This window comes from Salmo trutta, chromosome 19 (assembly GCF_901001165.1).
Source record: "Salmo trutta chromosome 19, fSalTru1.1, whole genome shotgun sequence".
Lineage (NCBI taxonomy): Eukaryota > Metazoa > Chordata > Actinopteri > Salmoniformes > Salmonidae > Salmo > Salmo trutta.
The window spans coordinates 36,265,041-36,293,015 of record NC_042975.1 but is presented as its reverse complement, the minus strand read 5'-3'; the positions used below and the strand labels follow the sequence as shown (position 1 = coordinate 36,293,015).

At 43.3% G+C, this 27,975-nt stretch overlaps 1 protein-coding gene across 1 annotated transcript; it reads left to right on the top strand.

Annotated features, from left to right (window-relative positions):
* Positions 1 to 361: 361 nt before the first annotated feature.
* tmprss13b (transmembrane serine protease 13b) lies at positions 362 to 20,799 on the top strand. The gene is made up of 13 exons (XM_029700739.1): positions 362 to 542; positions 6,785 to 6,953; positions 7,183 to 7,293; positions 7,565 to 7,690; positions 13,827 to 13,953; positions 14,088 to 14,183; positions 17,602 to 17,645; positions 17,812 to 17,971; positions 18,236 to 18,414; positions 18,501 to 18,599; positions 19,892 to 20,034; positions 20,208 to 20,363; positions 20,586 to 20,799. The coding sequence occupies exons 1-13, from the start codon at positions 528 to 530 to the stop codon at positions 20,598 to 20,600; spliced, it is 1,440 nt and encodes a 479-aa protein (XP_029556599.1). The 5' UTR covers positions 362 to 527; the 3' UTR covers positions 20,601 to 20,799.
* Positions 20,800 to 27,975: the final 7,176 nt, after the last annotated feature.

Below are 27,975 nucleotides of genomic sequence, written 5' to 3'. Positions count from 1 at the left end.
GGCACCCATTTTAGCTATTTCAGATTCATGATGGTTTGTTCAATGTGTCAATTTGTACTTGTTCTTATCCAAATAAACTTTAAATAATACAATGTTTTTTATCTTACAACACATTCATACCGATGTGAAGTGAGTTATGTTTAATCTTCATAGATAATCTAAGATATTGTAATTGTCATTAGTTATTCCAATTATCTCTTTAGAAAACAACATTAAAAAACAGCTTCATTAGCGTGTTTCTGCTGGCTGTGCATGAATCACAAATTGTGTCACCTACTTTCCATGAGGGAACCAGTTTGGCCAGCATTGAAGAGAAAAGGTGGAGGGAGGGACAGAGGATTGGATACCAGTGCCTGTAGTGTGAATGGAGTTCAGATTCAGGCGGAGACACTGAAGCACAGGGAACGGACAGACTGGACAGAGACTTACCAAGCTATAGAATCTCTCCTGTAGAATTGACCCAGATCCCAGTGAGGCCACCTCAGTCCCCAGAGGGCCACAGTGACTGTAGGCTTCCAAACACACAGATGGAACAAGACCAGGTAGGTGGATTTACTCTGTTCTATAACTCATCAGACATGTCCAATTGGCAACATTGACCTATTAACTTCGTAGAAAAAACTCTTAGGTTTGAAACAAAACATTGTCCGGTTTAGTTTTTACCTGATGTCCCTGCATGTTTGAGATACTTTTGGCCGTGTAGTGTATGTGGACACCCCTTAAAATGAGTGGATTCGGCTATTTCAACCACAACGTTGGTGACAGGTGTATAAAATCGAGTGCACAGCCATGCAATCTCCATAGACAAACATTGGCAGTAGAATGGCCCGTACTGAAGAGCTCAGTGACATGTCATAGGATGCCACCTTTCCAACAAGTCAGTTCATCAAATTTCTGCCCTGCTAGAGCTGACCCAGTCAACTGCAAGTGCTGTTACTGTAAAGTGGAAACATCTAGGAGCAACAACGGCTCAGCCGCGAAGTGGTAGGCCACACAAGCTCACAGAACGGGACCGCCAAGTGCTGAAGCGTGTAGCGTGTAAAAATCGTCTGTCCTCGGTTGCAACACTCACTACCGAGTTCCAAACTGCCTCTGGAAGCAACGTCAGCACAAGAACTGTTCATCGGGAGCTTAATGAAATAGGTTTCCATGGCTGAGCAGCCGCTCACAAGCCTAAGATCACCATGCACAATGCCAAGCCTCGGCTGGTGTGGTGTAAAGCTCGCTGCCATTGTACTCTGGAGCAGTGGAAACGCGTTCTCTGGAGTGATGAATCATGCTTCAACATCTGGCAGTCCGACGGACAAATCTGGGTTTGGCGGATGCCAGGAGAACGCTACTTGCCCCAATGCATAGTGCCAACTGTAAAGTTTGGCGGAGGAGGAATAATGGTATTTTTTTTTCATGGTTCAGGCTAGGCCCCTTAGTTCCAGTGAAGGAAAATCTTAACTCTACAGCATACAATGACATTCTAGAAGGTTCTGTGTTTCCAACTTTGTGGCAACAGTTTGGGGAAGGCCCTTTCCTATTTCAGCATGACAATGCCCCCGTGCATAAAGCGAGGTCCATATAGAAATGGTTTGTTGAGATCGGTGTGGAAGAACTTGACTGGCCTGCACAGAGCCCTGACCTCAATTCCATCAAACACCTTTGGGCTGAAATGGAACGCCGACTGCGAGTCAGGCCTAATCACCCGACATCAGTGCCTGACCTCACTAATACTCTTGTGGCTGAATAGAAGCTAGTCCCAGCAATGTTCCAACATCTAGTGGAAAGCCTGTGAGTGGAGGCTGTTAAAGCAGCAAAGCGAGGACCAACACCGTATTAATGCCCATGGTTTTGGAATAAGATGTTCGACGAGCAGGTGTCCACATACTTTTGGTCATGTAGTGGACATTATTTAAATGTATGGTTAGTGGAAGATTGAGGCATTTCCATTTGTATTTCATGGAATTGGATCCTGCATTTTAATTGTTTTTAGTAAATTCAATTGTGTTTCATTGATCAGTAATTTGCCATTCTGGTCTGTGTCCACTGAGTAGATTTTCGCTCACTAGGGTCAATGTATTGGTGCAATCACTTCTCAGCGTATCCCACATTACTCATAGCAAATCAAATCTAATTTTATTGGTCACATACACATGGTTAGCAGATGTTAATGTGAGTGTAGCGAAATGCTTGTGCTTCTAGTTCCGACCATGCAGTAATATCTAACTAGTAATCTAACAATTTCACAACTACCTAATACACACAAGTGAATAAGAATATGTGCATATAAATATATGGATGAGCGATGGCCGAACGGCATAGGCAGGATGCAGTAGATGGTATAGAGTACAGTATATACATATGAGATGAGTAATGTAGGGTATGTAAACATTATATAAAGTGACATTATTTAAAGTGGCTAGTGATACATTTATTACATCAATTTGTCATTATTAAAGTGGCTAGAGATTTGAGTCAGTATTTTGGCAGCAGCCACTCAATGTTAGTGATGGCTGTTTTTTAACAGTCTGATGGCCTTGAGATAGAAGCTGTTTTTCAGTATCTCTGTCCCCGCTTTGATGCACCTGTACTGACCTCGCCTTCTGGGTGATAGCGAGGTGAACAGGCAGTGGCTCGGGTGGTTGTTGTCCTTGATGAACTTTTTGGCCTTCCTGTGACATCGGGTGGTGTAGGTGTCTTGGAGGGCAGGTAGTTTGCCCCCGGTGATGCGTTGTGCAGACCGCACTACCCTCTGGAAAGCCTTGCGGTGGTGGGTGGAGCAGTTGCCGTACCAGGCAGTGATACAGCCCAACAGGACGCTCTCGATTGTGCATCTGTAAAAGTTTGTGAGTGTTTTTGGTGACAAGCCAAATTTCTTCAGCCTCCTGAGGTTGAAGAGGAGCTGTTGCGCCTTCTTCACCACACTGTCTGTGTGGGTGGACCATTTCAGTTTGTCCGTGATGTGTACGCCGAGGAACTTAAAACTTTCCACCTTCTCCACTACTGTCCTGTCGATGTGGATAGGGGGGTGCTCCCTCTGCTGTTTCCTGAAGTCCACGATCATCTCCTTTGTTTTGTTGACGTTGAGTGTGAGGTTGTTTTCCTGACACCACACTCCAAGGGCCCTCACCTCCTCCCTGTAGGCCGTCTCGTCGCTGTTGGTAATCAAGCCTACCAATGATTGAGTTGGAGGCGTGCATGGCCACGCAGTCGTGGGTGAACAGGGAGTACAGGAGAAGGCTGAGAACACACCCTTGTGGGGCCCCAGTGTTGAGGATCAGCGGGGTGGAGATGTTGTTTCCTACCCTCACCACCTGGGGGCGGCCCGTCAAAGTCCAGGACCCAGTTGCACAGGGAGGGGTCGAGACCCAGGGCATTGCGCTTAATGACGAGTTTGGAGTGTACTACGGTGTTTAATGCTGAGCTGTAGTGGGGGGATGTACACGACTGTGATTATAATCGAAGAGAATTCTCTTGGTAGATAATGCGGTCGGCATTTGATTGTAAGGAATTCTAGGTCAGGTGAACAAAGGACTTGAGTTCCTGTATGTTGTTTTGATCACACCACGACTCGTTAATCATAAGGCATACACCCCCGCCCTTCTTCTTACCAAAGAGTTGTTTGTTTCTGTCGGCGCGAAACCAGGTGGCTGTACCGACTCTGATAACGTATCCCGAGTGAGCCATGTTTCCGTAACACTGATGTGTGTGTGTGGTAGAATATTGTTAAGATCATCTCATGCACTTATAAACACACCTCCCATATCAATGTTTGTCATATACCACACCTGTAGCCTACAGTCTTTGTTAATCAGTTCTGCTGTTTGAACAAGCAGAACTTAATCAGCAACATCAGATAAACATTTTATCAAAATAAAATACAATGTTATTAGTCACATGTGCCGAATACAACAGGTGTAGGTAGACCTTACAGTGAAATGCTTACTTACAAGCTCCTAACCAGCAATGCAGCTTAAAAAATACGAATAAGAATAAGAAATAAAAGTTACAAGTTGTTAAAGAGCAGCAGTAAAATAACAATAGTGAGACTATATACAGGGGGAACCGGTACAGAGTCAATGTGTGTAGTGGCACCGGTTAGTCGAGGTAATTGAGGTAGTATGTACATGTAGATAGAGTTATTAAAGTGACTATGCATAGATAATAACAGAGAGTAGCAAATAGTCTGGGTAGCCATTTGACTAGATGTTCAGGAGTCTTATGGCTTGGGGGTAGAAGCTGTTTAAAAGCCTCTTGGGCTAGACTTGGCGCGCCGGTACCACTTGCCGTGCGGTAGCAGAGAGAACAGTCTATGACTAGGGTGGCTGGAGTCCTTGACAATTTTTAGGGCCTTCCTCTGACACCGCTTGGTATAGAGATCCTGGATGGCAGGAAGCTTGGCCCCAGTGATGTACTGGGCCGTACGCACTTCCCTCTGTAGTGCCTTGCGGTCGGAGGCCGAGCAGTTGCCATACTAGGCATTGATGCAACCAGTCAGGATGCTCTCGATGGTGCAACTGTAGAACCTTTTGAGGATCTGAGGACCCATGCCAAATCTTTTCAGTCTCCTGATGGGGAACAAAATAGTAGGTTTCTTCCTTATCAAGAAGAGGAAACAATTTTAGGTAAACATTTCTGGTTACTGGCTTCAGACAATGACACTTTCTATTAATACCTTCTCCGTACCTTCTCCGCTATGCAATCTGGTTTCAGAGCTGGTCATGGGTGCACCTCAGCCACGCTCAAGATCCTAAACGACATCATCACCGTCATCGATAAGAGACATTACTGTGCAGCCGTATTCATCGACCTGACCAAGGCTTTTGACTCTGTCAATCACCACATTCTTATTGGCAGACTCGACAGCCTTGGTTTCTCAAATGATTGCCTCGCCTGGTTTACCAACTACTTCTCTGATAGAGTTCAGTGTGTCAGATCGGAGGGCCTGTTGTCCGGACCTCTGGCAGTCTCTATGGGTGTGCCACAGGGTTCAATTCTTGGGCCGAATCTCTTCTCTGTATACATCAATGATGTTGCTCTTGCTGCTGGTGATTCTCTGATCCACCTCTACGCAGATGACACCATTCTGTATACTTCTGGTCCCTCTTTGGACACTGTGTTAACTAACCTCCAGATGAGCTTCAATGCCATACAACTCTCCTTCCGTGGCCTCCAACTGCTCTTAAACGTAGGTAAAACTAAATGCATGCTATTCAATCAATCACTGCCCGCACCTGCTCGCCCGTCTGACTTAGAATACGTGGACAACTACAAATACCTGGGTGTCTGGTTAGACTGTAAACTCTCTTTCCAGACTCAAATTAAGCATCTCCAATCCAAAATTAAATCTAGAATCGGCTTCCTATATCGCAACAAAGCATCCTTCACTCATGCTGCCAAACACACCCTCGTAAAATTGACCATCCTACCAATCCTCGACTTCAGTGATGTCATCTATAAAATAGCCTCCAACACTCTACTCAACAAACTGGATGCAGTCTATCACAGTGCCACCAGTTTGTCACCAAAGTCCCTTACACTACCCACCATTGCGACCTGTACGCTCTCGTTGGTTCATAATCGTTGCCAAACCCACTGGCTCCAGGTCATCTACAAGTCTCTGCTAGGTAAAGCCCTGCCTTATCTCAGCTTACTGGTCACCATAGCAGCACCCACTCGTAGCACGCGCTCCAGCAGGTATAGCTCACTGGTCACCCCCCAAAGCCAATTCCTCCTTTGGCCGCCTGTCCTTCCAGTTCTCTGCTGCCAATGACTGGAACGAACTGCAAAAATTTCTGAAGCTGGAGACTCATATCTCCCTCACTAGCTTAAAGCACCAGCTGTCAGAGCAGCTCACAGATCACTGCCCCTGTACATAGCCCATCTGTAAACAGCCCATCTATCTACCTACCTCATCCCCATACTGTATTGATTTATTTATCTTGCTCCTTTGCAACCCAGTATCTCTCATTCATCTTCTGCACATCTACCATTCCAGTGTTTAATTGCTATATTGTAATTAGTTCGCCACCATTGCCTATTTATTGTCTTAACTTACCTCATTTGCACTCACTGTATGTAGACTTTTTGTTTTCTTTTGTTCTACTATATTATTGACTGTATGTTTTGTTTATTGTATGTGTCGAATTGCTACGCTTTATCTTGGCCAGGTCGCAGTTGCAAATGAGAACTTGTTCTCAACTAGCCTACCTGGGTAAATAAAGGTGAAATAAAATAAAAAATAAAAAATAGCAGATTGATTTATAAGACATCAAATAATTTGAGAAATTTGAACTATTATTGATACAATGAAACTGGTGTCATAGTAACAATTCTAAGAAACATTCAGCTATTTTTAGAGATAAGAACAAGTGCATCCTTGGGGAACCTGTTTTCCTTCCTGGTGTTTAGCTGTTGATGTGTCCAGATCTATAATCACATGTTGGGTCATGGTGCATAACTGTCTGTTTGTGATTGCCTAAGTGTCCATCAGGCATGTGAATAGCAACAACAAAAAACCACAAAGGAACCTCACTGAGGAGACACTGGTGGTCCACAGGTTCAGTCTAGTATGGTTCTCTAATGGATGCTCCTTTTTCTGTCCACTGTACAATATGTCCTGTTTTTATAGGTTTGATCAGTTGTCTGAATGTGTTAGGGTGGTGTAGGATTCAGGCTAGAGCTAAGCTTCAGATGTCCATATTATATGCCTGCCTGTGTTTAGAAGTTGATCAGGTACATAGCCTACTAATGCCAATGAGAACCCACCTGACTCTCCTCTTCCTTCTCCCCTCAGAACAGTGACTGCCCAACCCCATACTACTCAGTAGCAGTGCCCACCCAGCCCCCTCCTGAGTATGAAGAGGTGGTGGGGGCCAGAGGGATGTCTGACCCCCCTTCTCAACCTTACTACATCCCCCAGCCTATGGCACATGTAAATGTCGTCCATGTTTCCCAGGGCGCCCGTAAGTTCCTAGTGTTCCCTTCTACTTCTTCAATCCTTGATATGCAATACATTCCTGCCCCTAACTATTTCTATGAGAGGGCGACATCTCTCTATCTCTGTAATGCAAATCTCTCTTTCTATATCCGAAACATTTCTCTTTCTTAATCCTGAGCTTTTTTGCCTCCCAACTTTGCCTCCCAACGTTATCAAACTGTAAACTGAAAAATGTCCCTGGTCTCCCCTTGCAGCCCAACGTCGCAAAAAGTGCTTAGCATGTGGGAACCGTTCCTGCTGTTACGGAGGATCAGGAGGAACCGCCCTACTGCTGGTCCTCCTCGCTATCGCTATCTGGCTGGGAGGTAACCCAACCAATAACTTACAGAGAACTCATACAGTACAACATTAAACTATATGGACATAATGTAATACAATAGAACATAATCTAACATGGACATAATGTAACTATTAAATATGTGTACATTTATGACAATCATAAATTCCATATTTAGGGTATCGTGTGAATGCAATATATATGATATTGTGTTGGTATGTATTAAGCATTACCATGGGGGCTTCCACGCCTCTGCATATCCTTTTACTAGTTCTCTTTAACCTATGACCTCTGTCCAGTGCATTATGGCCCATCCCTGATGTCTGGCTCCCTGAGCGAGATGGAGAAAGACAGTTGCCCCTCCAACATCGTGTATTGTGACGGCCGACGGGACTGCAAACTGGGCAGTGATGAGACCAATTGTGGTCAGTACCCTTGTCGCTACACCTAGTTTTTGTTGTCAGTAACAAAAATAGAAGCAAAACGCTGGGCACACCACGTCACTTCTATGTGGAAATGTGGGTCATATTTGGTTGAGGCGTTGATCGATGAGATTTCAACCTTTATTCACCCTCTCAAAAAGACAGGCAGAAGTTTGTTGAATTCCCAATGTTATATGACTATGCTTTCAACCATTTAAAAGCACAACCAAATTCCAATGGAAAAGTTTGGTTTAGTCAGATTTCTGGTTAAGTTGTCAACTAAATGTTTTATCACTGCACTTTCAACAATTTAAAAGCACAACAAAGTTCAAATGGGAATGCCATGTCAGATATGTTGTATTTATTACAACAGATGAATGTGTATCATTGTACTTCATCTAATAGCACAACCAAATAACCTGGGTTGTAGTTGATCAATGCTGTTCAAGATTCTGCATAGATCATTACAGCAAATGTGAAGAGCTGCAACCTTTGCATGTTAGCTTGAACATGCACGCTTTCTATTATCACATAAAAATACATTTATAGTTACAGTAGCTAACCTCAAAATGTGGCCATTGATGTAATGCTCATTTTAAGGCTGAATAAATGCTGTTACATTGATTTGTAAGATAGTCTTAAATTAAATTGTGTTTGGTTGATAACACAACCAAATATAAATATTTAATTGATATCTAATGCTTGGATAGTTTCATCTGAACCACTGGCTTAATCCTATTCTTTACTTTAAAACAAATAATTTGTTAACTTGTTGACAAGTTAATAGGCTATTTACTGTATTGGAAAAGTGATATTGAATTGTGTTTGGTTGTCAACAAATTCCAGTTTGTCTAGAAATGAATAATTTGTTCGAATTATGTCTCCATCTCAACCAAGAATCTAAATTAAATCAAGCTTCCTTTAAAGTGCATTTAAAGTTTGATTTAGTACTATTCTTTAACTTAGATTTGTTTGAGATGGAGACTTGAATCCAACATATAAATTATTAATATGTAGACAAACTGGAATTAAAACCAGACTAAGTCAGTGGCACAGATGGAACTATCCAAGCAGGAAATACAGTACATCGCCTTCAAATGTTGATATTTGGTTGCATATCGAACTAAATACAATATTCAGTTTGTCTACAAATTAATAATTGATATGTTGGATTCACGTCGCCATCTCAACCAAAAATCCAATTTAAAGAATTGGACTAAATATAGTCTAATCAAACTTTAAATGCACTTAGAAAAATGTTGATTTGATTTTGACCTATTCGTTAACTTGGATTTTTGGTTGCGCTGGAGATGTGAATACAACATATTAATGATTAACTTGGAGATTAAAGTTGAAATTGTAACGCTCGTCGTCGGGTGATAAGGAAGCGGACCAAAACGCAGCTGGGAGCGAACACATGTTTATTTAGACACAAATAAACACGTTACCAAAACAGACAAAGAATAGACGAACCGTTAACTTGCTCAAACAAAAGAGGCAACAACCCACAAACATCGTGGGGGAAAAGGAACTTAAATGTGATTCCCAATCAGACATAACAAGCGACAGCTGTCTGATTGGGAAATCACCCGAGCCCAACATAGAAATAAAACAAAGAAAGGCTATAACCAAAACATAGAAAATAAACCATAGAAATGCCACACCCTGACCAAAATAGCAGAGTTCACCTGGTCAGGGCGTGACAGTACCCCCCCTCCAACGGTGCGTACTCCCGGCGCACCAACCTAAAGTCTATTAGGGGGGGGACCCGGGTGGGCGCCTCACCCTCGGTTGAGGCTCTGGCCCCGGGCGTGTTTCTCCCCCTGCCTCCACCCTAGCCCTACCCCTCTGGCCCGGACTGGACCACGGTGGAGCGGCATGCTCAGGCTCCGGAGCGGAGCCGTCGACCGGAACAGGACTGGTCACCGGTGGACCGGACACAGGCCGTGCCGGACTGTGGACACGCGCCGTGGGCCTAGTGCGGGGAACAGGAATGGGCCGGACAGGACTGGACACACGCACCACTGGCTTGGTGCGGGGAGCAGGGATGGGCCAGACAGGACTGAGGACACGCACCGTGGGCTTGGTGCGAGGAGCAGGGACGGGTCGGGCCGGACTGTGGACACACACCACTAACCTGGTGCGGGGAGCAGGAATGGGCCGGACAGGACTGGGGACACGCACCACTAACCTGGTGCGGGGAGCAGGGACGGGCCGGACTGGACTGGGGACACGCACCACTGGCTTGGTGCGGGGAGCAGGGACGGGCCGGACTGGACTGGGGACACGCACCACTGGCTTGGTGCGGGGAGCAGGGACGGGCCGGACAGGACTGGGGACACGCACCACTGGCTTGGTGCGGGGAGCAGGGATGGGCCGGACAGGACTGGGGACACGCACCACTGGCTTGGTGCGGGGAGCAGGGATGGGCCGGACTGGACTGTAGACAGGCACCACATTCGCCCGGCAAGGGCGAGGTGCTGGCACAGGACGTGCTGGACCGTGACCGCACACCGGCGACACAGTGCGCCTAAGCGGCGCCGGATATCCTGGACCGAGGAGGCGCACTGGAGGTCTGGAGTGCACAGCTGACATCACCCGTTCTGGCTCAACGCCCACCTTAGCCTGGCAAGTGTGGAGCGCTGGCACAGAACGCACTGGGCTGAGCAGCCGTACCGGAGACACAGTGCGCGTCCTCGGCGCAGGATACATCGGACCGAGAAGGGGCACCGGAGGCCAGGAGCGCTGAGCCGGCACAACACGTCCTCGCTGAACACTCCCCCTAGCCCGGCAAATGTGGGGCGCTGGCACAGAGCGCACTGGGCTGTGCAGGCGCACTGGCGATACCGTGCGCACCTCTGCCACCCAAGGCTCTTCCTCCACGCTGTCCCTACGCAGGTCCTCCAGGACCTGCCACATCTCTGCCTCCTCCTTCGCCGTTATCCCCCACGAGAGCAGTGGTCTGGGCTCTTCCTCTGCCCTTCCGGACCACCCCATTAGCCCCCCCAAAAAAAATTCTTGGGGGTGTCTTCCGGGCCTCCTCGACCGCCTCCTGCGACTCCTTCCACCGGCTGGCATCACCTCCTCGACCTGGGAATCCCTCCGCCAGGGTCCTTTCCCCGACATGATCTCCTCCCAGGTCCAGAACTCCTTCCCCTCGCGAGCTCATCTCTCGCGCTCCTTTTCCTCCCGCTGCTTGGTCCTGGTTCGGTGGGTTGTTCTGTAACGCTCGTCGTCGGGTGATAAGGAAGCGGACCAAAACGCAGCTGGGAGCGAACACATGTTTATTTAGACACAAATAAACACGTTACCAAAACAGACAAAGAATAGACGAACCGTTAACTTGCTCAAACAAAAGAGGCAACAACCCACAAACATCGTGGGGGAAAAGGAACTTAAATGTGATTCCCAATCAGACATAACAAGCGACAGCTGTCTGATTGGGAAATCACCCCCGAGCCCAACATTGAAATAAAACACAAAGAAAGGCTATAACCAAAACATAGAAAATAAACCATAGAAATGCCACACCCTGACCAAAATAGCAGAGTTCACCTGGTCAGGGCGTGACAGAAATCAACTAAAGCTTGTACGCCCTAGGCCTATATGTGTTGTCTAGTTTTAGTTCAACCCTGGGTTGAATTGAAACAATAGCTGTTGATGACTTTGCAAATGCTATATAGGCCTAAATAATATCATTGATGATATATGACTTATAAAGTATGGTTACATTTAATTTTCTCTGTTAAATCTACTCTTTGGAATGACTTTAATATATTTAGTTATTAAGAGGTCTCTCAAAAATCCTTGTCATGATCGCACATTGGTACATGTAGTAGCCAGTGCCAAATATCCAAGCTTATCAGGGCTTGGTTAAAACCCTGGATGGGAGACCAACTGAATAGCTGTATGTCAACTTTCAAGGAGGAGGTGCTGCCCAGCCTCTGAAGGCACTGATATACAGTATATCAGAGCCTTCAGATAGTATTCCTATCCCTTGACTTATTCCACATTTTGTTGTTCTAAAATTGATTAAATAGATTTTGTTCTCACCCATCTACACACAATACCCCATATTGACAAAGTAAAAACATGTTTTTAATAAGTTAATGTATCTGTATGATGAAATACAGAAATATCTCATTTACATAAGTATTTTACACCCCCGCTCGATACGTTAGGATCACCTTTGGCAGCGTTAACAGCTTGCATATTATTATTTTTGAAATTCTTCAAGCTCTGTCAAGTTGGTTGTTGATCATTGCTAGACAGCCATTTTCAAGTCTTGCCATAGATTTTCAAGCCAATTTAAGTCAAATTTGTAACTAGGCACCTCAGGAACATTCAATGTCATCTTGGTAAGCAACTCCAGTGTATATTTGGCCTTATGTTTTAGGTCATTGTCCTGCTGATAGGTGAATTTGTCTCCCAGTGTCTATTGGAAAGCAGACTGAAACAGGTTTACCTCTAGGATTTTGCCTGTGCTTAGCTCCATTCCATTTATATTTGGTCCTTGCCAATGACAAGCATACCCATAACATGATGCAGTCACCACATTGCTTGAAAATATAAAGAGCGGTACTCAGTGATGGGTTGTGTTGGATTTGCCCCAAACATAACGCTTTGTTTTCAGGACATGAAGTACATTTCTTTGCCACCTTTTTGGCAGTTTTACTTTAGCGCCTTATTGCAAACAGGATGCATGTTTTGGAATATTTGTATGGTGTACAGGCTTCTTTCTTTTCCCTCTGTCGATTAAGTAAGTATTGTGGAGTAACTACAATGTTGTTGATCCATCCTCAGTTTTTTCCTATCACAGCCATTAAACTCTAACTGTTTTAAAGTCACCATTGTCATCATGGTGAAATCCCTGAGCGGTTTCCTTCCCCTCCGGCAACTGAGTTAGGAAAGATGCCTGTATCTTTGTATTGATACACCATCCAAAGTGTAATTGAGACCTTCACCATGCTCATTGGGATATTCAATATATTTTATTTTGCACAAGTACTAATAGGTGCCCTTCTTTGCGAGGCATTAGAAAACCTCCCTGGTCCTTGTGCTTGAATCTGTGTTTGGAATTCACTGCTCGACTGAGGTGCATTATAGATAATTGTATGTGTGGGTACAGAGATGAGGTAGTCATTCAAAAATCATGTTACACAATTATTGCACACACAGTGAGTCCATGCAACTATTATATGAGTTGTTAAGCACATTTTTACTCATAAACATGTTTAGGCTTGCCAAAACAAAGGGGTTGAATACTTATTGACTCAAGACATTTCAGCTTTGAATGTTTTATTAATTTCAGAAAAATTCTAAAAATGTAATTCAACTTTGACATTATGGGGTATTGTGTCTAGACCAGTGACACAACATCTCAATGTAATCAATTTTAAATTCAGGCTGTAACACAACAAAATATGGAAAAAGTCAAGGGGTGTGAATACTTTCTGAAGGCAAAGTATATCGAAGAACTGATGTTGTTTCAAATGTACAAATTCAAGGTTTGTCTATTTTGAAAAATGGTTACAATCATGACATAATCCTGTGGTTGAAATTTTCCCCTTAAAACAACAGTTTACGTTGATGATTAAAAAAAAAAATCTATGTATTTTCCACATAGATTCCACATCACAATGCATTGACAAATTACGTTTTAACAACATTAATTCAACCAGTTTGTGTCCAGTGGGAACCTTTCTAGATGTGTAATGGATTTGTAATGTTCTGGGTGATGTATCTGTGTGATCCTGTGAGGTTCTAACTGCTGAGTCATGTATTTGTGTGATTCAGTGATGTGCTAATTTAGTGATGTTCTAGTTGAGTGATGTTCTAGTTGAGTGATGTTCTAGTTGAGTGATGTTCTAATTGAGTGATGTTCTAATTGAGTGATGTTCTAGTTGAGTGATGTTCTAATTGAGTGATGTTCTAATTGAGTGATGTTCTAGTTGAGTGATGTTCTAATTGAGTGATGTTCTAGTTGAGTGATGTTCTAGTTGAGTGATGTTCTAATTGAGTTATGTTCTAGTTGAGTGATGTTCTAGTTGAGTGATGTTCTAATTGAGTGATGTTCTAGTTGAGTGATGTTCTAGTTGAGTGATGTTCTAATTGAGTGATGTATCTGTGCATCATCCAGTAAGGTTCGGGTCGAATGGGGGTCTCCAGGTGAAGACAAGCAGCGCTGGTAATTTCCTCCCTGTGTGTTACAGTGGCTGGAACAAGAGCCTGGCTGACCAGACCTGTGCTCAACTAGGCTTCAGAGTGTAAGATCTTCCCCTCTTTTGCTGTCCTCTTGTGGTCGAAAGGCTGAACTGTGCAAACCTGTCAATGGGTTTAGTGTGTTAGGTTGTGATGTCGGGACGTGTACATAAACTTCTCTCTACATCTACTTATTTAGGAGTCATAGCACTAGCAGGGTGAAAGCTGAGTCCTCTACCACTCTCACTGTGACAGGGAAGACCTCCAACACCATCCAGGATAAGGTGTCAGTAAGGTAAGTGCTTCTGAACACACTCGTCAACAGCTCTTTGCATATAATGCAAAGTGCCATATCAATTATTGCCCAAGAACAGGCTTAAACATTAAGAACACCTGCTCTTTCCATGACATAGACTGACCAGGTAAATCCAGGTGAAAGCTTATCCAGGTGAAAGCTTATTGATGTCGCCTTCTAAATCTACTTCAATCAGTAAAGATGAAGGGGAGGAGACAGGTAAAATAAGGATTTTTATGTCATAAGACAATTGAAACATGGATTGTGTGTGTGTACCATTTAGAGGGTGAATGGGCAAGGCAAAAGATTTAAGTGCCTTTGAACGGGTACGATATTAGGTGCCAGGCGGTCCGGTTTGTGTCAACAACTGCATCTGTTTTTCACTCTCAACAGTTTCCTGTGTGTATCAAGAATGGTCCACCACCCAAAGGACATCCAGCCAACTTGACACAACTGTGGGAAGCATTTGAGTCAACATGGAGCAGCATCCCTCTGGAACGCTTTCGACACCTTGTAGAGTCCATGTCCTGACGAATAGTAGCTGTTCTGAGAGCAAAAGGGGTTGCACCTCGATATTAGGAAGGTGTTCCTAATTGTTGGTATACTCAGTGTATATTATATCACACACTAAGTAAGCCTCTTCTTGGGCCATCAAATCAATGTTTATTGGTCACGTGCTCGGGTTACAGAGTGTAAAGGGTACAGTGAAATATTTACTTGCCAGCTCTCCTCAACAGTGCAGCACACAAAATAATATTCACAAATAAGTAATAAAAAAGTAGTAAAAAAATGGAGATGTAAATATATACAATATAAACTATGAAATGTGCTAAAGTGAATTGTGACATGGTTGAGCATCTTAAAATGAATAGCATTAAATTGTAACAGCAATTATGACTGTGCATGTGTGTGGGTGTGAGAGTGGGTGAGTGGAGACCCAGCTAGCACATAACGTTCTGAGAACCATATGTTTCTTAGAGCTTGGTGAGAGCGTGGTTGTCCTATGGTTATTTTGCATACAACCTTCTGGGAATGGTGCAGGATACCTAGCTAGCACTGAAATTCCCACGTCTGAGAACCATACGGAATTTCAGAACTTCAGCATAATGTTTCCTACAGGTTTCCTCCAGGTTCAATTTAAAGTAATGTTCTCAAATTGTTCCGGGAACATTAAGAAACAACATTCTTCTGTGGGAGTTTCAGTACTTCAGCATAACATTTTCTGCAGGTTTCCTCATGGTTCGATTTGAAGTCATGTCTCTGTCACGTCCTGACCAGCAGAGGGAGCAATTGTATTAGTTTTGGTCAGGTCGTGGCAGAGATTTTTGTTTTATGTGTGAGTTGGTTATTGGACTCCCAATTGAAGGCAGGTGTGTTGAGTTGCCTTTGATTGGGAGTCCTATATAGTAGTGTGTGTTTTTCCTTGTGGTTGTGGGTAGTTGTTTTTGCACTGCGTTTTGTGTGCCTGCAAAACTGTTCCTGTCATGTTTATTGTTTTTTTTCCTGTGGATGCTTTACTCGTGTTTTAAAAAAAAATATGAGTATCCACATTCCCGCTGCGCCTTGGTCCATTCCTGACGACAGACCTTACAGTCTCAGAACATTAAGACAAATTCCCATAAATAACACAAGAAACATTAGTATTGTTCAAAAAACGTTCTAAGAATGTTATTTTAAAAAATGCATTCCTTTCTTAGCGTCAACAAACTATTTTTATTCTCTATCTTGTTAAGTGTGTTCAGGTGTATTGGCCGTGCCCACTAATTGTCCACACCTAATCTTAATGAGCTAGTTTCCTTAAAAATTGGGTCTGTTTGAATAAACTAAAATTAACAGCTTTGCATGTGTTAAAAACAAGGCAATTTAACACCATTCTATGTTGTAGAATAATAGTGACGACATCAAAACTATGACATATAGCACATGGAATCATGTAGTAACCAAAAAAGTGTTAAACAAATCAAAATAGATTTTAGAATCTTCAAAGTAGCCACCATTTGTCTTGATGACAGCTTTGCACACCCTTGGCATTCTCTCAACCAGCTTCACCTGGAATGCTTTTCCAACAGTCTTGAAGGAGTTCCCACATATACTGAGCACTTGTTGGCTGCTTTTCCTTCACTCTGTGGTCCAACTCATCCCAAACCATCTCATTTGGGTTGAGGTCAGGTGATTGTGGAGGTCACGTCATTTGATGCAGCACTCCATCACTCTCCTTCTTGGTCAACACAGCCTGGAGATGTGTTGGATCATTGTCCTGTTGAAAAACAAATGATAGTCCCACTAAATGTGCAAAGAAGAATGTGCAAAGAAGTCATCAAGGCAAAGGGTGGCTACTTTGAAGTATCTCAAATATAAAATATATTTTGATTTGTTTAACACTTTTTTGGTTACTACATGATTCCATATGTATTATTTCATAGTTTTAATTATTATTTTTTATTTATTTTTTACTTTTACCCCTTTTTCATGGTATCCAATTGTAGTTACAGTCTTGTCTCATCGGAATCAGGAAAGGCGAAGGTAGAGAGCCACTGTGAGTGATTTATCCAAAACACAACCCAGCCAAGCCACACTACTTCTTGACACAATGTCTGCTTAACCCGGAAGCCAGCCGCACCAATGTGTCGGAGGAAACACCGTACACCTGGCGACCGTGTCAGCATGCATTGTGCCCGGCCTGCTACAGGAGTCACTAGAGAGCAATGGGAGAAGAGCATCCCGGACAACGCTGGGCCAATTGTGCGCCACCCCATGGGTCTCCCGGTCATGGCCGGCTACGACAGAGCCTGGACTCGAACCAGGATCTCTAGTGGTACAGCTAGCACTGCGATGCAGTGCCTTAGACCACTGCGCCACTCACGAGGCCCCACTATTTTTCTACAATGTAGAAAATAGTAAATATAAAGAAAAACCCTTGAATGAGTAGGTGTATCAAACTTTTGACTGGTTTTGTATGTTCTCAGAACATTATTTAATTACCTTCAAATAACCTGTCATTTTGATTAGGGAACCTATGGCATAATTCCCAGAACCAATGGGAAACCAAAAACGTACGTTCCCACAACTTCCAAGTAACTAAAATGTGCTAGCTGGGGAGTCTGTGTAAATAGTTTCTTAAGGCGCAGGTGTGAAGAGTCAGTGCAATAGCCTCTTAAGGTGCAGGTGGTAACATGGAGAGAGCAGTCCGTGGCTGGGGTCGCTGGAGTCCTTGGCATTCTTCCGGGACTTTCTCAGACACCACCTGGTCATCATTCACTATGTCACTTCTCACATACTATATGTTATGATAAGATACCAAAAGTATCAAACAGAGCCAAGTATTTGACCATTAGATGGAGTAACTGGGGAAGACAAAGAAAACATGTGACCTCATTGGTGACCTGATTTACTGTGACTTTCTTTCTGTGTTCTGTAGCTCATCCTGCCCTAACAATGACACTGTCTCCCTGCAGTGTACCGGTGAGTAACGATCTTTACATTCTCGCAGTTAATGCACAAAGGCAACCATTGGTCTTTCAAGCTCGATAAAGATATTAATCTCGCTCTCCTGATGAACAGAGGACAAATCCCCATACTGTATTATCACTACGGACCGACTCACTCCCTCTCTCTGTCCCCATGGTAGACTGTGGCAGGCAGCAGTCGTCCAGAATCATAGGGGGATCAGCAGCGAATCTGGGCGATTGGCCTTGGCAGGTCAGCCTCCACTTTCAGGGCTCTCACACCTGCGGGGGCACGCTGATCGCTCCTGACTTTGTGGTGACAGCAGCCCACTGCTTCCCCAGGTCAGTACATCAGACAACACCGCAGACAATGGACAAGGAACTGTAATGAAACAATGTAAAGCAGAACAGTAATGACGATACGAAACAGAACATATAGAAAACTCTTGAAACCTAACAATGCTAAGACAAAAAACAACTGGGATATAACAAGAACAGAGCTGGAACTGAATAAAGCTAACTGAAGGGAGCTAGCTAAGACTGCACAGTGCTTAGGCTGAACAGTGATCAGTGAAGAGAGTGACCTAACAACTCTACTCTCTCTAGGATGGCCTCATCGTACCTGGTGCCCAATAACTGGCATGTGTATGTGGGCATGGTTTCTCAGATGGTGCTGCCTCGCCCTTTTGTGGTGCAGAAGATCATTGTCCATGAGAGCTACGACGACAAAACCAACGACTATGACATCACCCTTCTCAAACTCACACAGCGTGTAGACTACTCCAGTGAGTTCACCTTTAACCTAACAATATATTATATGATTATTTATACCACTATTAGCATCATAATATGTCTATGTTTGTTATTTCAGACAACATCCAGCCTGTGTGTCTGCCTGCCTATGACAAGATCTTCTCCCCTGGAACAAGATGTTGGACCTCTGGATTTGGGACAACAGAAGCGGGGGCAGGTGAGTGACACATGGTATGACAGTTCGGGGGCTGATTGGCAGATGTGGGACCAAGTCATTGTTTTACAAGTCACAAGTAAGTCTCAAGTCTTAGCACTCAAGTCCCAAGTCAAGACAGGCAAGTCTGAGTCAAGTCTCAAGTCAAGACCGTCAAGTAACAAGTCAAGTCTCAAGTCCTAAACTTTGAGTTTCGAGTCCCAAACAAGTCATAATGTGCTCTTCACCAAATGTAAAACCATTTCAATTTTTTAACAAGAGTAATAGTTAGTATTTTACATTTATACAAATCATGAATGCTTTTAAAAATATCTATATATTCATTACTTTCCAATTAAACGTTATAATTTCCATGGAAATACATGGGTAGCCATGAGAAAGACCCCCCCCCCCCCCCCCCCCCCCCCAATAGTGATCAACTATCGAGGATCGCTATGGGGCGCAATCGGGCGATGTAGGCTTGTACACAATCGCCCAACCTTAACACACACTCTCTCTCTGTGTGGTTACAGTAGGCTAACGTATGTCAATGGTTATAGGAACAGCAGAAACATCAGGCAGCCAGGCTACCAACTGCCTAGCCAGTTGTAGCTCAATCTTGGGTGCAATGATCACGTTCCTGCACTGACTGACTGTGTGGAGGCTCATTGATTTAACGTTACGTTAGCCTACATGATACACCAGTAAAGTAATAAAATATATAGCTGTCGGCTATATTAGACACTACTTACCGTTCTTTGTGCAGCTTCAAATGTCGAAGAAAGTTGGAAATTGTTGCACCTCCGTCTGTAATTTTCTTCCCGCATGTTTTGCAAGTTTTGCAATCCGTTTTTTGTTGATACAGCGTCTTCTTTATATCCGAAAATATTAATTTTAGGTATCATCTTTCCAAGGGCTCCATCTGAATTCACCCGCCGACGTTCCTCTGCACTGCCACGCACAACTTTTTCTCAGCTGGCACAATTTGATTGGCTGCTGTCCGATTCAAACTGTAATCCGTTAAATGAAGAGTTGATGCGCTGCACACTTTTTTTAATAGCATCATTTTAAATATTTGAGCTTGGGGAGGGAATCAAGTCAGGTCGAGTCATAAGGCTCAAGTCCAAGTAAAGTCACGAGTCATTGGTGTTAAAGTCAAAGTCGAGTTGCAAGTCATCATATTTGTGACTCGAGTCCACACCTCTGCTGATTGGCATTGGGATGAACAAGCAGGGGGAAAGAGAAATATGATAGAAAACATGATGCAATCTGGTGTGATATTCTAAATTGTTGCATGTCATTTGTTTGCTGTTTAGCTCATGGCTCCACGAATCTTATGGCGGTGACTGTGGACATCATTGACTCCAGCACGTGTAACAGTAACACAGCGTACAAGGGTAAGGTCTCTCAGAACATGTTCTGTGCTGGAGACATGAAGGGAGGCAAGGACTCCTGCCAGGTGAGTGGGACACTAAAACCAATCAGGCAGTAGCTACTTCCACATAGTTTCTTACATGAAGTCCACAAATCTTACCCTGTGTCTCTCTCTTCCCTCCTTCCCTTCTCTGCTGTTTCTTCTCTCCCTCTTCTTCTCCCCCTCCCCCTCCCCCTACCACTCCCTCCCTCCTCTAGGGGGACAGTGGTGGCCCCCTGGTGTGTAAAGACTCAGACCAGCTCTGGTACCTGGCGGGGGTGACCAGCTGGGGGGATAGCTGTGGCAAGAGAGACAGACCGGGGGTCTATAGTCGTGTCAGCCGCCTGCTGCCCTGGGTCTACAGCAAGATGCAGGTAAGGAAAGGAGCTCCCCGGACCACTGGGAAGAGAATGCTCAGGCAGAAAACCTCAGCACCGGGGTGGGATTCAATCAATAATTAAGTTCATTTTCACCAGTACTGCTTCAGAGGGTACTCATATCCATCTTCATCTTTAAATGTCAGAATCAAGGTTGAGATAGGATGGCGTTATTAGTATGATGATCCTGAACATGTTCATTCACTCTCCACCTCCCAGCAAGCAAGACCGTGATGTGACCACAGCTGCTGTCTTCCAAGGACGCTCAACAAGTATTTTGGACCTGACAATGAGATTGAGACTGGTGTGAAACCTGCAACACTGGCAGGGAATGGAAGGCTCGTCACGTTATGTGCCTTTAAGCCTATATATGTTTTGTTTTTGTATTTATTTATTGTTGTCAGCAGCTTGCAATAAATATTTTTTTATGTGATATCTGCTGTCTTATAATGTTGATCATGTAGACTAGGATCCATTTTTGCATGTGTTTGATCATTGTTCTCCTGAAACAGTGTTGAGCATATTTGTGCAATACTCTGAGGAATATATTTCACTCACACTGCAACCTCTTCTAAAACTAATAACCTGTCTCCGGTTATACCCCATCTTCACGTAAACCTTACTGCTGTGCCTGTTTCTTATTGTTGGGGGCTTACATGTACATTATCCATTTTAAAACCTGTACCCGTAGACTGGTAGTTTTTTTGGACTTGTAGTTTCTTCAAAAGAAGAAAAACTGTAAGAAATACATACAGATTTTATAATAAATTCAGCATAAACAGGAAAAGACAAAGACGTGGACCTCCACCCCCAACCTCCCATCCCATTCCCTCAACCCCACCAACCCCAACATGTCTCCATTCAAATCCCCCCCTTCTCACCCCTTAGCAACTAGGGTTGCTAGTCACAAAGCGGCGCACCTGGCACCTACTACCATACCCCATTCAAAGGCACTTAAATCTTCTGTCAGGCACACATACACAATCCATGTCTTAATTGTCTCAAGGCTTACAAATCCTTTAACCTGCCTCCTCCCCTTCATCTACACGGATTGAAGTGGATTTAACAAGTGACATCAATAAGGGATCATAGCTTTCACCTGGTCAGTCTATGTCATGGAAAGAGCAGGTGTTCATAATGTTTTGTACACTGTCTATATACAGTCAGGTCCATAAGTATTTGGACAATGACACAATTTGCATCATTTTAGCTCTGTACGCCGCCACAATGGATTTGAAAGGAAACAATCAAGATGTGCTTTAAGTGTAGACTTTCATCTTTAATTTAAGGGTTTTGTCAAAATTATTGTATGAACCGTGTAGGAATTACAACCATTTTTATACATAACCCCCCCAATTTTAGGGGCTCAAAAGTAACAATCATAAATTATATTGTGAGTTTTAATACTTGGTTGCAAATCCTTTGCTGTCAATGACTGCCTGAAGTCTGGAACCCATAGACATCACCAGATGCTGGGTTTCTTCTCTGGTGATGCTCTGCCAGGCCTTTACTGCAGCTGTCTTCAATTCCTGCTTGTTCTTGGGGTGTTTTGCCTTCAGTTTTATTTATGCTGCCACCACCATGCTTCACCGTGGGGATGGTATTCTCGGGGTGATGAGAGGTGTTGGGATTGCGCCAGACATAACGTTTTCCTTGATGGCCAAAAAGCTCATTTTTAGCCTCATCTGAACAGAGTACCTTCTTCCATATGTTTGGGGAGTCTCCCACATGCCTTTTGGCGAACACCAAACGTGTTTGCTTATTTTTTTTTAAGCAATGGCGTTTTTCTGGCCACTCTTCCGTAAATCCCAGCTAACTCCAATCTCCGCTGTGGAGCTTTGCAGCTCCTTCAGGGTTATCTTTGGTCTCTTTGTTGCCTCTCTGATTAATGCCCTCCTTTCCTGGTCTGTGAGTTTCGGTGGGTGGCCCTCTCTTGGCAGGTTTAGGTTTTTTAATTTTTTAAATAATGGATTTAATGGTGCTCCGTGGGATGTTCAAAGTTTCAGATATTTTTTTATAACCCAACCCTGATCTGTACTTCTCCACAACTTTGTCCCTGACCTGTTTGGAGAGCTCCTTGGTCTTCATGGTGCCGCTTGCTTGGTGGTGCCCCTTGCTTAGTGGTGTTGCAGACTCTGGGGCCTTTCAGAACAGGTGTATATATACTGAGATCATGTGACAGATCATGTGACACTTAGATTGCACACAGGTGGACTTTATTTAATTATCTAATTATGTCACTTCTGAAGGTAATTGGTTGCACCAAATCTTATTTAGGGACTTCATAGCAAAGGGGGTGAATACATATGCATGCACCACTTTTCAGGTTTTTATGTTTTAGACTAGTTATTTTTTTCATTTCAATTCACCAATTTGGGCTATTTGTGTATTTCCATTACATAAAATCCAAATAAAAATCTATTTAAATTACAGGTTGTAATGCAACAAAATAGGAAAAACGCCAAGGGGGATGAATACTTTCGCAAGTCACTGTATTGCCTGTTATTACTATGGCTGAGGGATTGACATATAGTATTTTAATCATAATGATGAAATTGGAGCCAGGTCCCATATGTTCCAAAGATATAACCATTCTAGGGTATCAAAAGCTTCTTCTGCGTCGAGAGATAGAACTGCCCAAGGAACTTTAGTTTTTGATGAAGAATATAAGATATGTAATAGACGGAGGTTATCTGAAGATAATAGTATTTTAATAAACACGCTTTGATTCAGATGTACCAATTTTGGTAAGTAGGTTTTGAGACAGGATGACAGAATTTTTGAAAATAGTTTAATATCTACATTTATCAATGATAAGAGGGTGTTAGTGAGAGCACTGGGTGGAGACCTTACCTTTTTTTTTATAAAAGCAAAATTAGTGCTGTATTTACATCCCTTCTAAATGAACCTTTGTGAATGGCTGTGTTAATCATTTAAAGTAACAGTGAACCTAATTTGTTCCAAAATCTTAAACAGACCTCAGGAGGAATACCGTCCCAACCAGGTGCCTTTATTCATGTTATCCAATGCCCTTTTGAGTTCATGGAGAGTGATGTGGGCTCCCAGCAAGCCGGCTTCCTAAATTGAGTGAAGATGAGTTCTAACATTTAAAAAAATGACTCAATCTGGTTTGGTGTGAATTTACAATCAGAGGTGTATAATTCTTTATAGAAACAGGAGAATCTTTGGTTGATATATTTTGGGTTCTGATAGTAATTCACCGAATTCAGATTCAATAGTTGCAATATCCACTAATTGATCATTGCTACGAAGACACTCCTGTTGATTCCACTTGTCATTGTCATTTCCCCAAACGTTGTTGTTCGGGATTGCTGAGAGTTGAAGGATGTGAAATATTGATCTTTTTTTTTTAAATACGTTAACATGACACAATAAATGCCACAGATGATTCCTTGATGCTTTTCAACTTATGCACACTTTCTGGTGTAATACAACTGAATTATCGATTCTGCTTTTCCATCTCTATGACTGTGTCAATTGAAATGAAGATGTATTTTGTCATTATTTAAGTTTGAATGTATTACTTTGTCACATCATACTCTAAACGCATGATTCAACATCATGAATGATTATGGGTAACATTCTTCTGCTCATAATCAATTGCTAATGAGAACGAGAGTGTAATTGTCTATTGACTACAGTGTAGTGTATGGATTTTCCAGTGACCTCAGTACATGAGTGTAGTTGAGATGTATGGAAGCTGATGGTTGATGGATGTAGGCCTGTGAATAAGTAATCTGTTAACCCTCCAACAGGCTTCAATGACAAACTAAAAGAGGGCAGTTCCTGCTCTGACACACGGAATGTCTGTCAGCTGTTTCCTCAACATCAATTAGCGCAGGAACTAACACAGCTTCAGTTGTAATTGTGTGTGTGTGTGTGTGCATGCATGTGTGAGTGTGTGTGTGTGTGTGTGTGTGTGTGTGTGTGTGTGTGTGTGTGTGTGTGTGTGTGTGTGTGTGTGTGTGTGTGTGTGTGTGTGTGTGTGAACATGTTTAGCTACAGTACCAGTCATAAGTTTGGACAGGTCGACTAACGTTCTGAGAACATACGGTTCCAGTCTACTCATTTCAGGGTTTTTATTTGTACTATTTTCTACATTGTAGAATAATTGGGAAGACATCAAAACTATGAAATAACACATGGAATCATGTAGTAACCAAAAAAGTGTAAAACAAATCAAAAAATATTTTATATTTGAGATTCTTGATAACTGCTCTGCACACTCTTGGCATTCTCTCAACCAGCTTCATAAGGAAGTCACCTCGAATGGATTTCAATTAACAGGTGTAACTTGTTAAAAGTTCATTTGTGGAATTTCTTTCCTACTTAATGCGTTTGAGCCAATCAGTTAAGTTGTGACAAGGTAGGGGTGGTATACAGAAGATAGCCCTATTTGGTAAAAGACCAAATCCATATTATGGCAAGAACAGCTCAAATAAGCAAAGAGAAACGACAGTCCCTCATTACTTCAAGTCATGAAGGTCAGTCATTCCGGAAAATGTCAAGAACTTTGAAAGTTTCTTCAAGTGCAGTCGCAAAAACCATCAAGCGCTATGATGAAACTGGCTCTCATGAGGACCGCCACAGGAAAGGAAGACCCAGAGAAACCTCTGCTGCAGAGGATAAGTACATTAGAGTTAACTGCACCTCAGATTGCACAAATAAATGCTTCAAAGAGTTCAAGTAACAGACATATCTCAACATCAACTGTTCAGAGGAAACTGCGTGAATCAGACCTTCATGGTCAAATTTCTGCAAAGAAACCAATAAGAAAATGAGACTTGGTTGGGCCAAGAAACACGAGCAATTGACCTTAGACCGGTGGAAATCTGTCCTTTGATCTGATGAATCCAAATCAGAGATTTTTGGTTCCAACCGCTGTGTCTTTGTGAGATGCAGAGTAGGTGAACAGATGATCTCCACATCTCCACGGTGTGGTTCCCACCGTGAAGCATGGAGGAGGAGGTGTGACGGTGTGGGGGTGCTTTGCTGGTGACACTGTCAGTGATTTATTTAGAATTCAAGGCACACTTAACCAGCATGGCTATCACAGCATTCTGCAGTGATACGCCATTCCATCTGGTTTGCGCTTAGTGGGACTATCATTTGTTTTTCAACCAGACAATGACTCAACACACCTCCAGGCTGTGTAAGGGCTATTTGACCAAGAAGGTGAGTGATGGAGTGCTGCATCAGATGACCTGGCTTCCACAATCACCTGACCTCAATCCAATTGAGTTGGTTTAGGATGAATTGGAGTGAAGGAAAAGCAGCCAACAATTGCTCAGCATATGTGGGATTCCTGCAACACTGTTGGAAAAGCATTCCATGTGAAGATGGTTGAGAGAATCCCAAGAGTGGGCAAAGCTGTCATCAAGGCAAAGGGTGGCTACTTTGAAGAATCGAAAATATAAAATATATTTTTATTTGTGAACACTTTTTCGGTTGCTACATGATTCCATATGTGTTATTTCATAGTGTTGATGTCTTCACTATTGTTCTACATTGTAGAAAATTATAAAAATAAAGAAAAACCCTTGAATGAGTTGGTGTGTCCAAACTTTTGACTGGTACTGAATTCTTGTGGGGACCAGAAGTAAACAAAAAAAAAAGTTGACCACCAGTGGTGTAAAGTACTTAATAAGTAAAAATACTTTCAAGTAGTATTTACGTAGTTTTTTGGAGTATCTGTACTTTACTTTACCATTTCTATTTTTGACAACTTTTACTTTACTACATTACTATAAAAAAAATAATACTTTTTACTCCATACATTTTCCCTGACACCCAAAAGTACATTTTAAATGCTTAGCAGAACAGGAAAAGGGTCCAATTTACACACTTATCAAGAGAACACATGATCATCCCTACTGCCTCTATCTGGCAGCCTCACTAAATATAAATGCATTGTTTGTAAATTAATATACACTGCTCAAAAAAATAAAGGGAACACTTAAACAAGACAATGTAACTCCAAGTCAATCACACTTCTTGTGAAATCAAACTGTCCACTTAGGAAGCAACACTGATTGACAATACATTTCACATGCTGTTGTGCAAATGGAATAGACAACAGGTGGAAATTATAGGCAATAAGCAAGACACCCCCAATAAAGGAGTGGTTCTGCAGGTGGAGACCACATACCACTTCTCAGTTCCTATGCTTCCTGGCTGATGTTTTGGTCACTTTTGAATGCTGGCAGTGCTTTCACTCTAGTGGTAGCATGAGACGGAGTCTACAACCCACACAAGTGGCTCAGGTAGTGCAGCTCATCCAGGATGGCACATCAATGCGAGCTGTGGCAAGAAGGTTTGCTGTGTCTGTCAGCGTAGTGTCCAGAGCATGGAGGTGCTACCAGGAGACAGGCCAGTACATCAGGAGACGTGGAGGAGGCCGTAGGAGGGCAACAACCCAGCAGCAGGACCGCTACCTCCGCCTTTGTGCAAGGAGGAGCAGGAGGAGCACTGCCAGAGCCCTGCAAAATGACCTCCAGCAGGCCACAAATGTGCATGTGTCTGCTCAAACGGTCAGAAACAGACTCCATGAGGGTGGTATGAGTGCCCGACGTCCACAGGTTGGGGTTGTGCTTACAGCCCAACACCGTGCAGGACGTTTGGCATTTGCCAGAGAACACCAAGATTGGCAAATTTGCCACTGGCTCCCTGTGCCCTTCACAGATGAAAGCAGGTTCACACTGAGCATGTGACAGACGTGACAGAGTCTGGAGACGCCATGGAGAACGTTCTGCTGCCTGCAACATCCTCCAGCATGACCGGTTTGGCGGTGGGTCAGTCATGGTGTGGGGTGGCATTTCTTTGGGGGGCCGCACAGCCCTCCATGTGCTCGCCAGAGGTAGCCTGACTGCCATTAGGTACCGAGATGAGATCCTCAGACCCCTTGTGAGACCATATGCTGGTGCGGTTGGCCCTGGGTTCCTCCTAATGCAAGACAATGCTAGACCTCATGTGGCTGGAGTGTGTCAGCAGTTCCTGCAAGAGGAAGGCATTGATGCTATGGACTGGCCCGCCCGTTCCCCAGACCTAAATCCAATTGAGCACATCTGGGACCTCATGTCTCGCTCCATCCACCAACGCCACGTTGCACCACAGACTGTCCAGCAGTTGGCGGATTCTTTAGTCCAGGTCTGGGAGGAGATCCCTCAGGAGACCATCCACCACCTCATCAGGAGCATGCCCAGGCATTGTAGGGAGGTCATACAGGCACGTGGAGGCCACACACACTACTGAGCCTCATTTTGACTTGTTTTAAGGACATTACATCAAAGTTGGATCAGCCTGTAGTGTGGTTTTCCACTTTAATTTTGAGTGTGACTCCAAATCCAGACCTCCATGGGTTGATAAATTGATTTCCATTGATTATTTTTGTGTGATTTTGTTGTCAGCACATTCAACTATGTAAAGAAAAAAGTATTTAATAAGATTATTTCTTTCATTCAGATCTAGGATGTGTTGTTTAAGTGTTCCCTTTATTTTTTTGAGCAGTATATATAAGGAATTTGAAATTATTTATACTTTTACTTTTGACAGTTAACTATATTTTAGCAATTACATTTAATTTTGATAC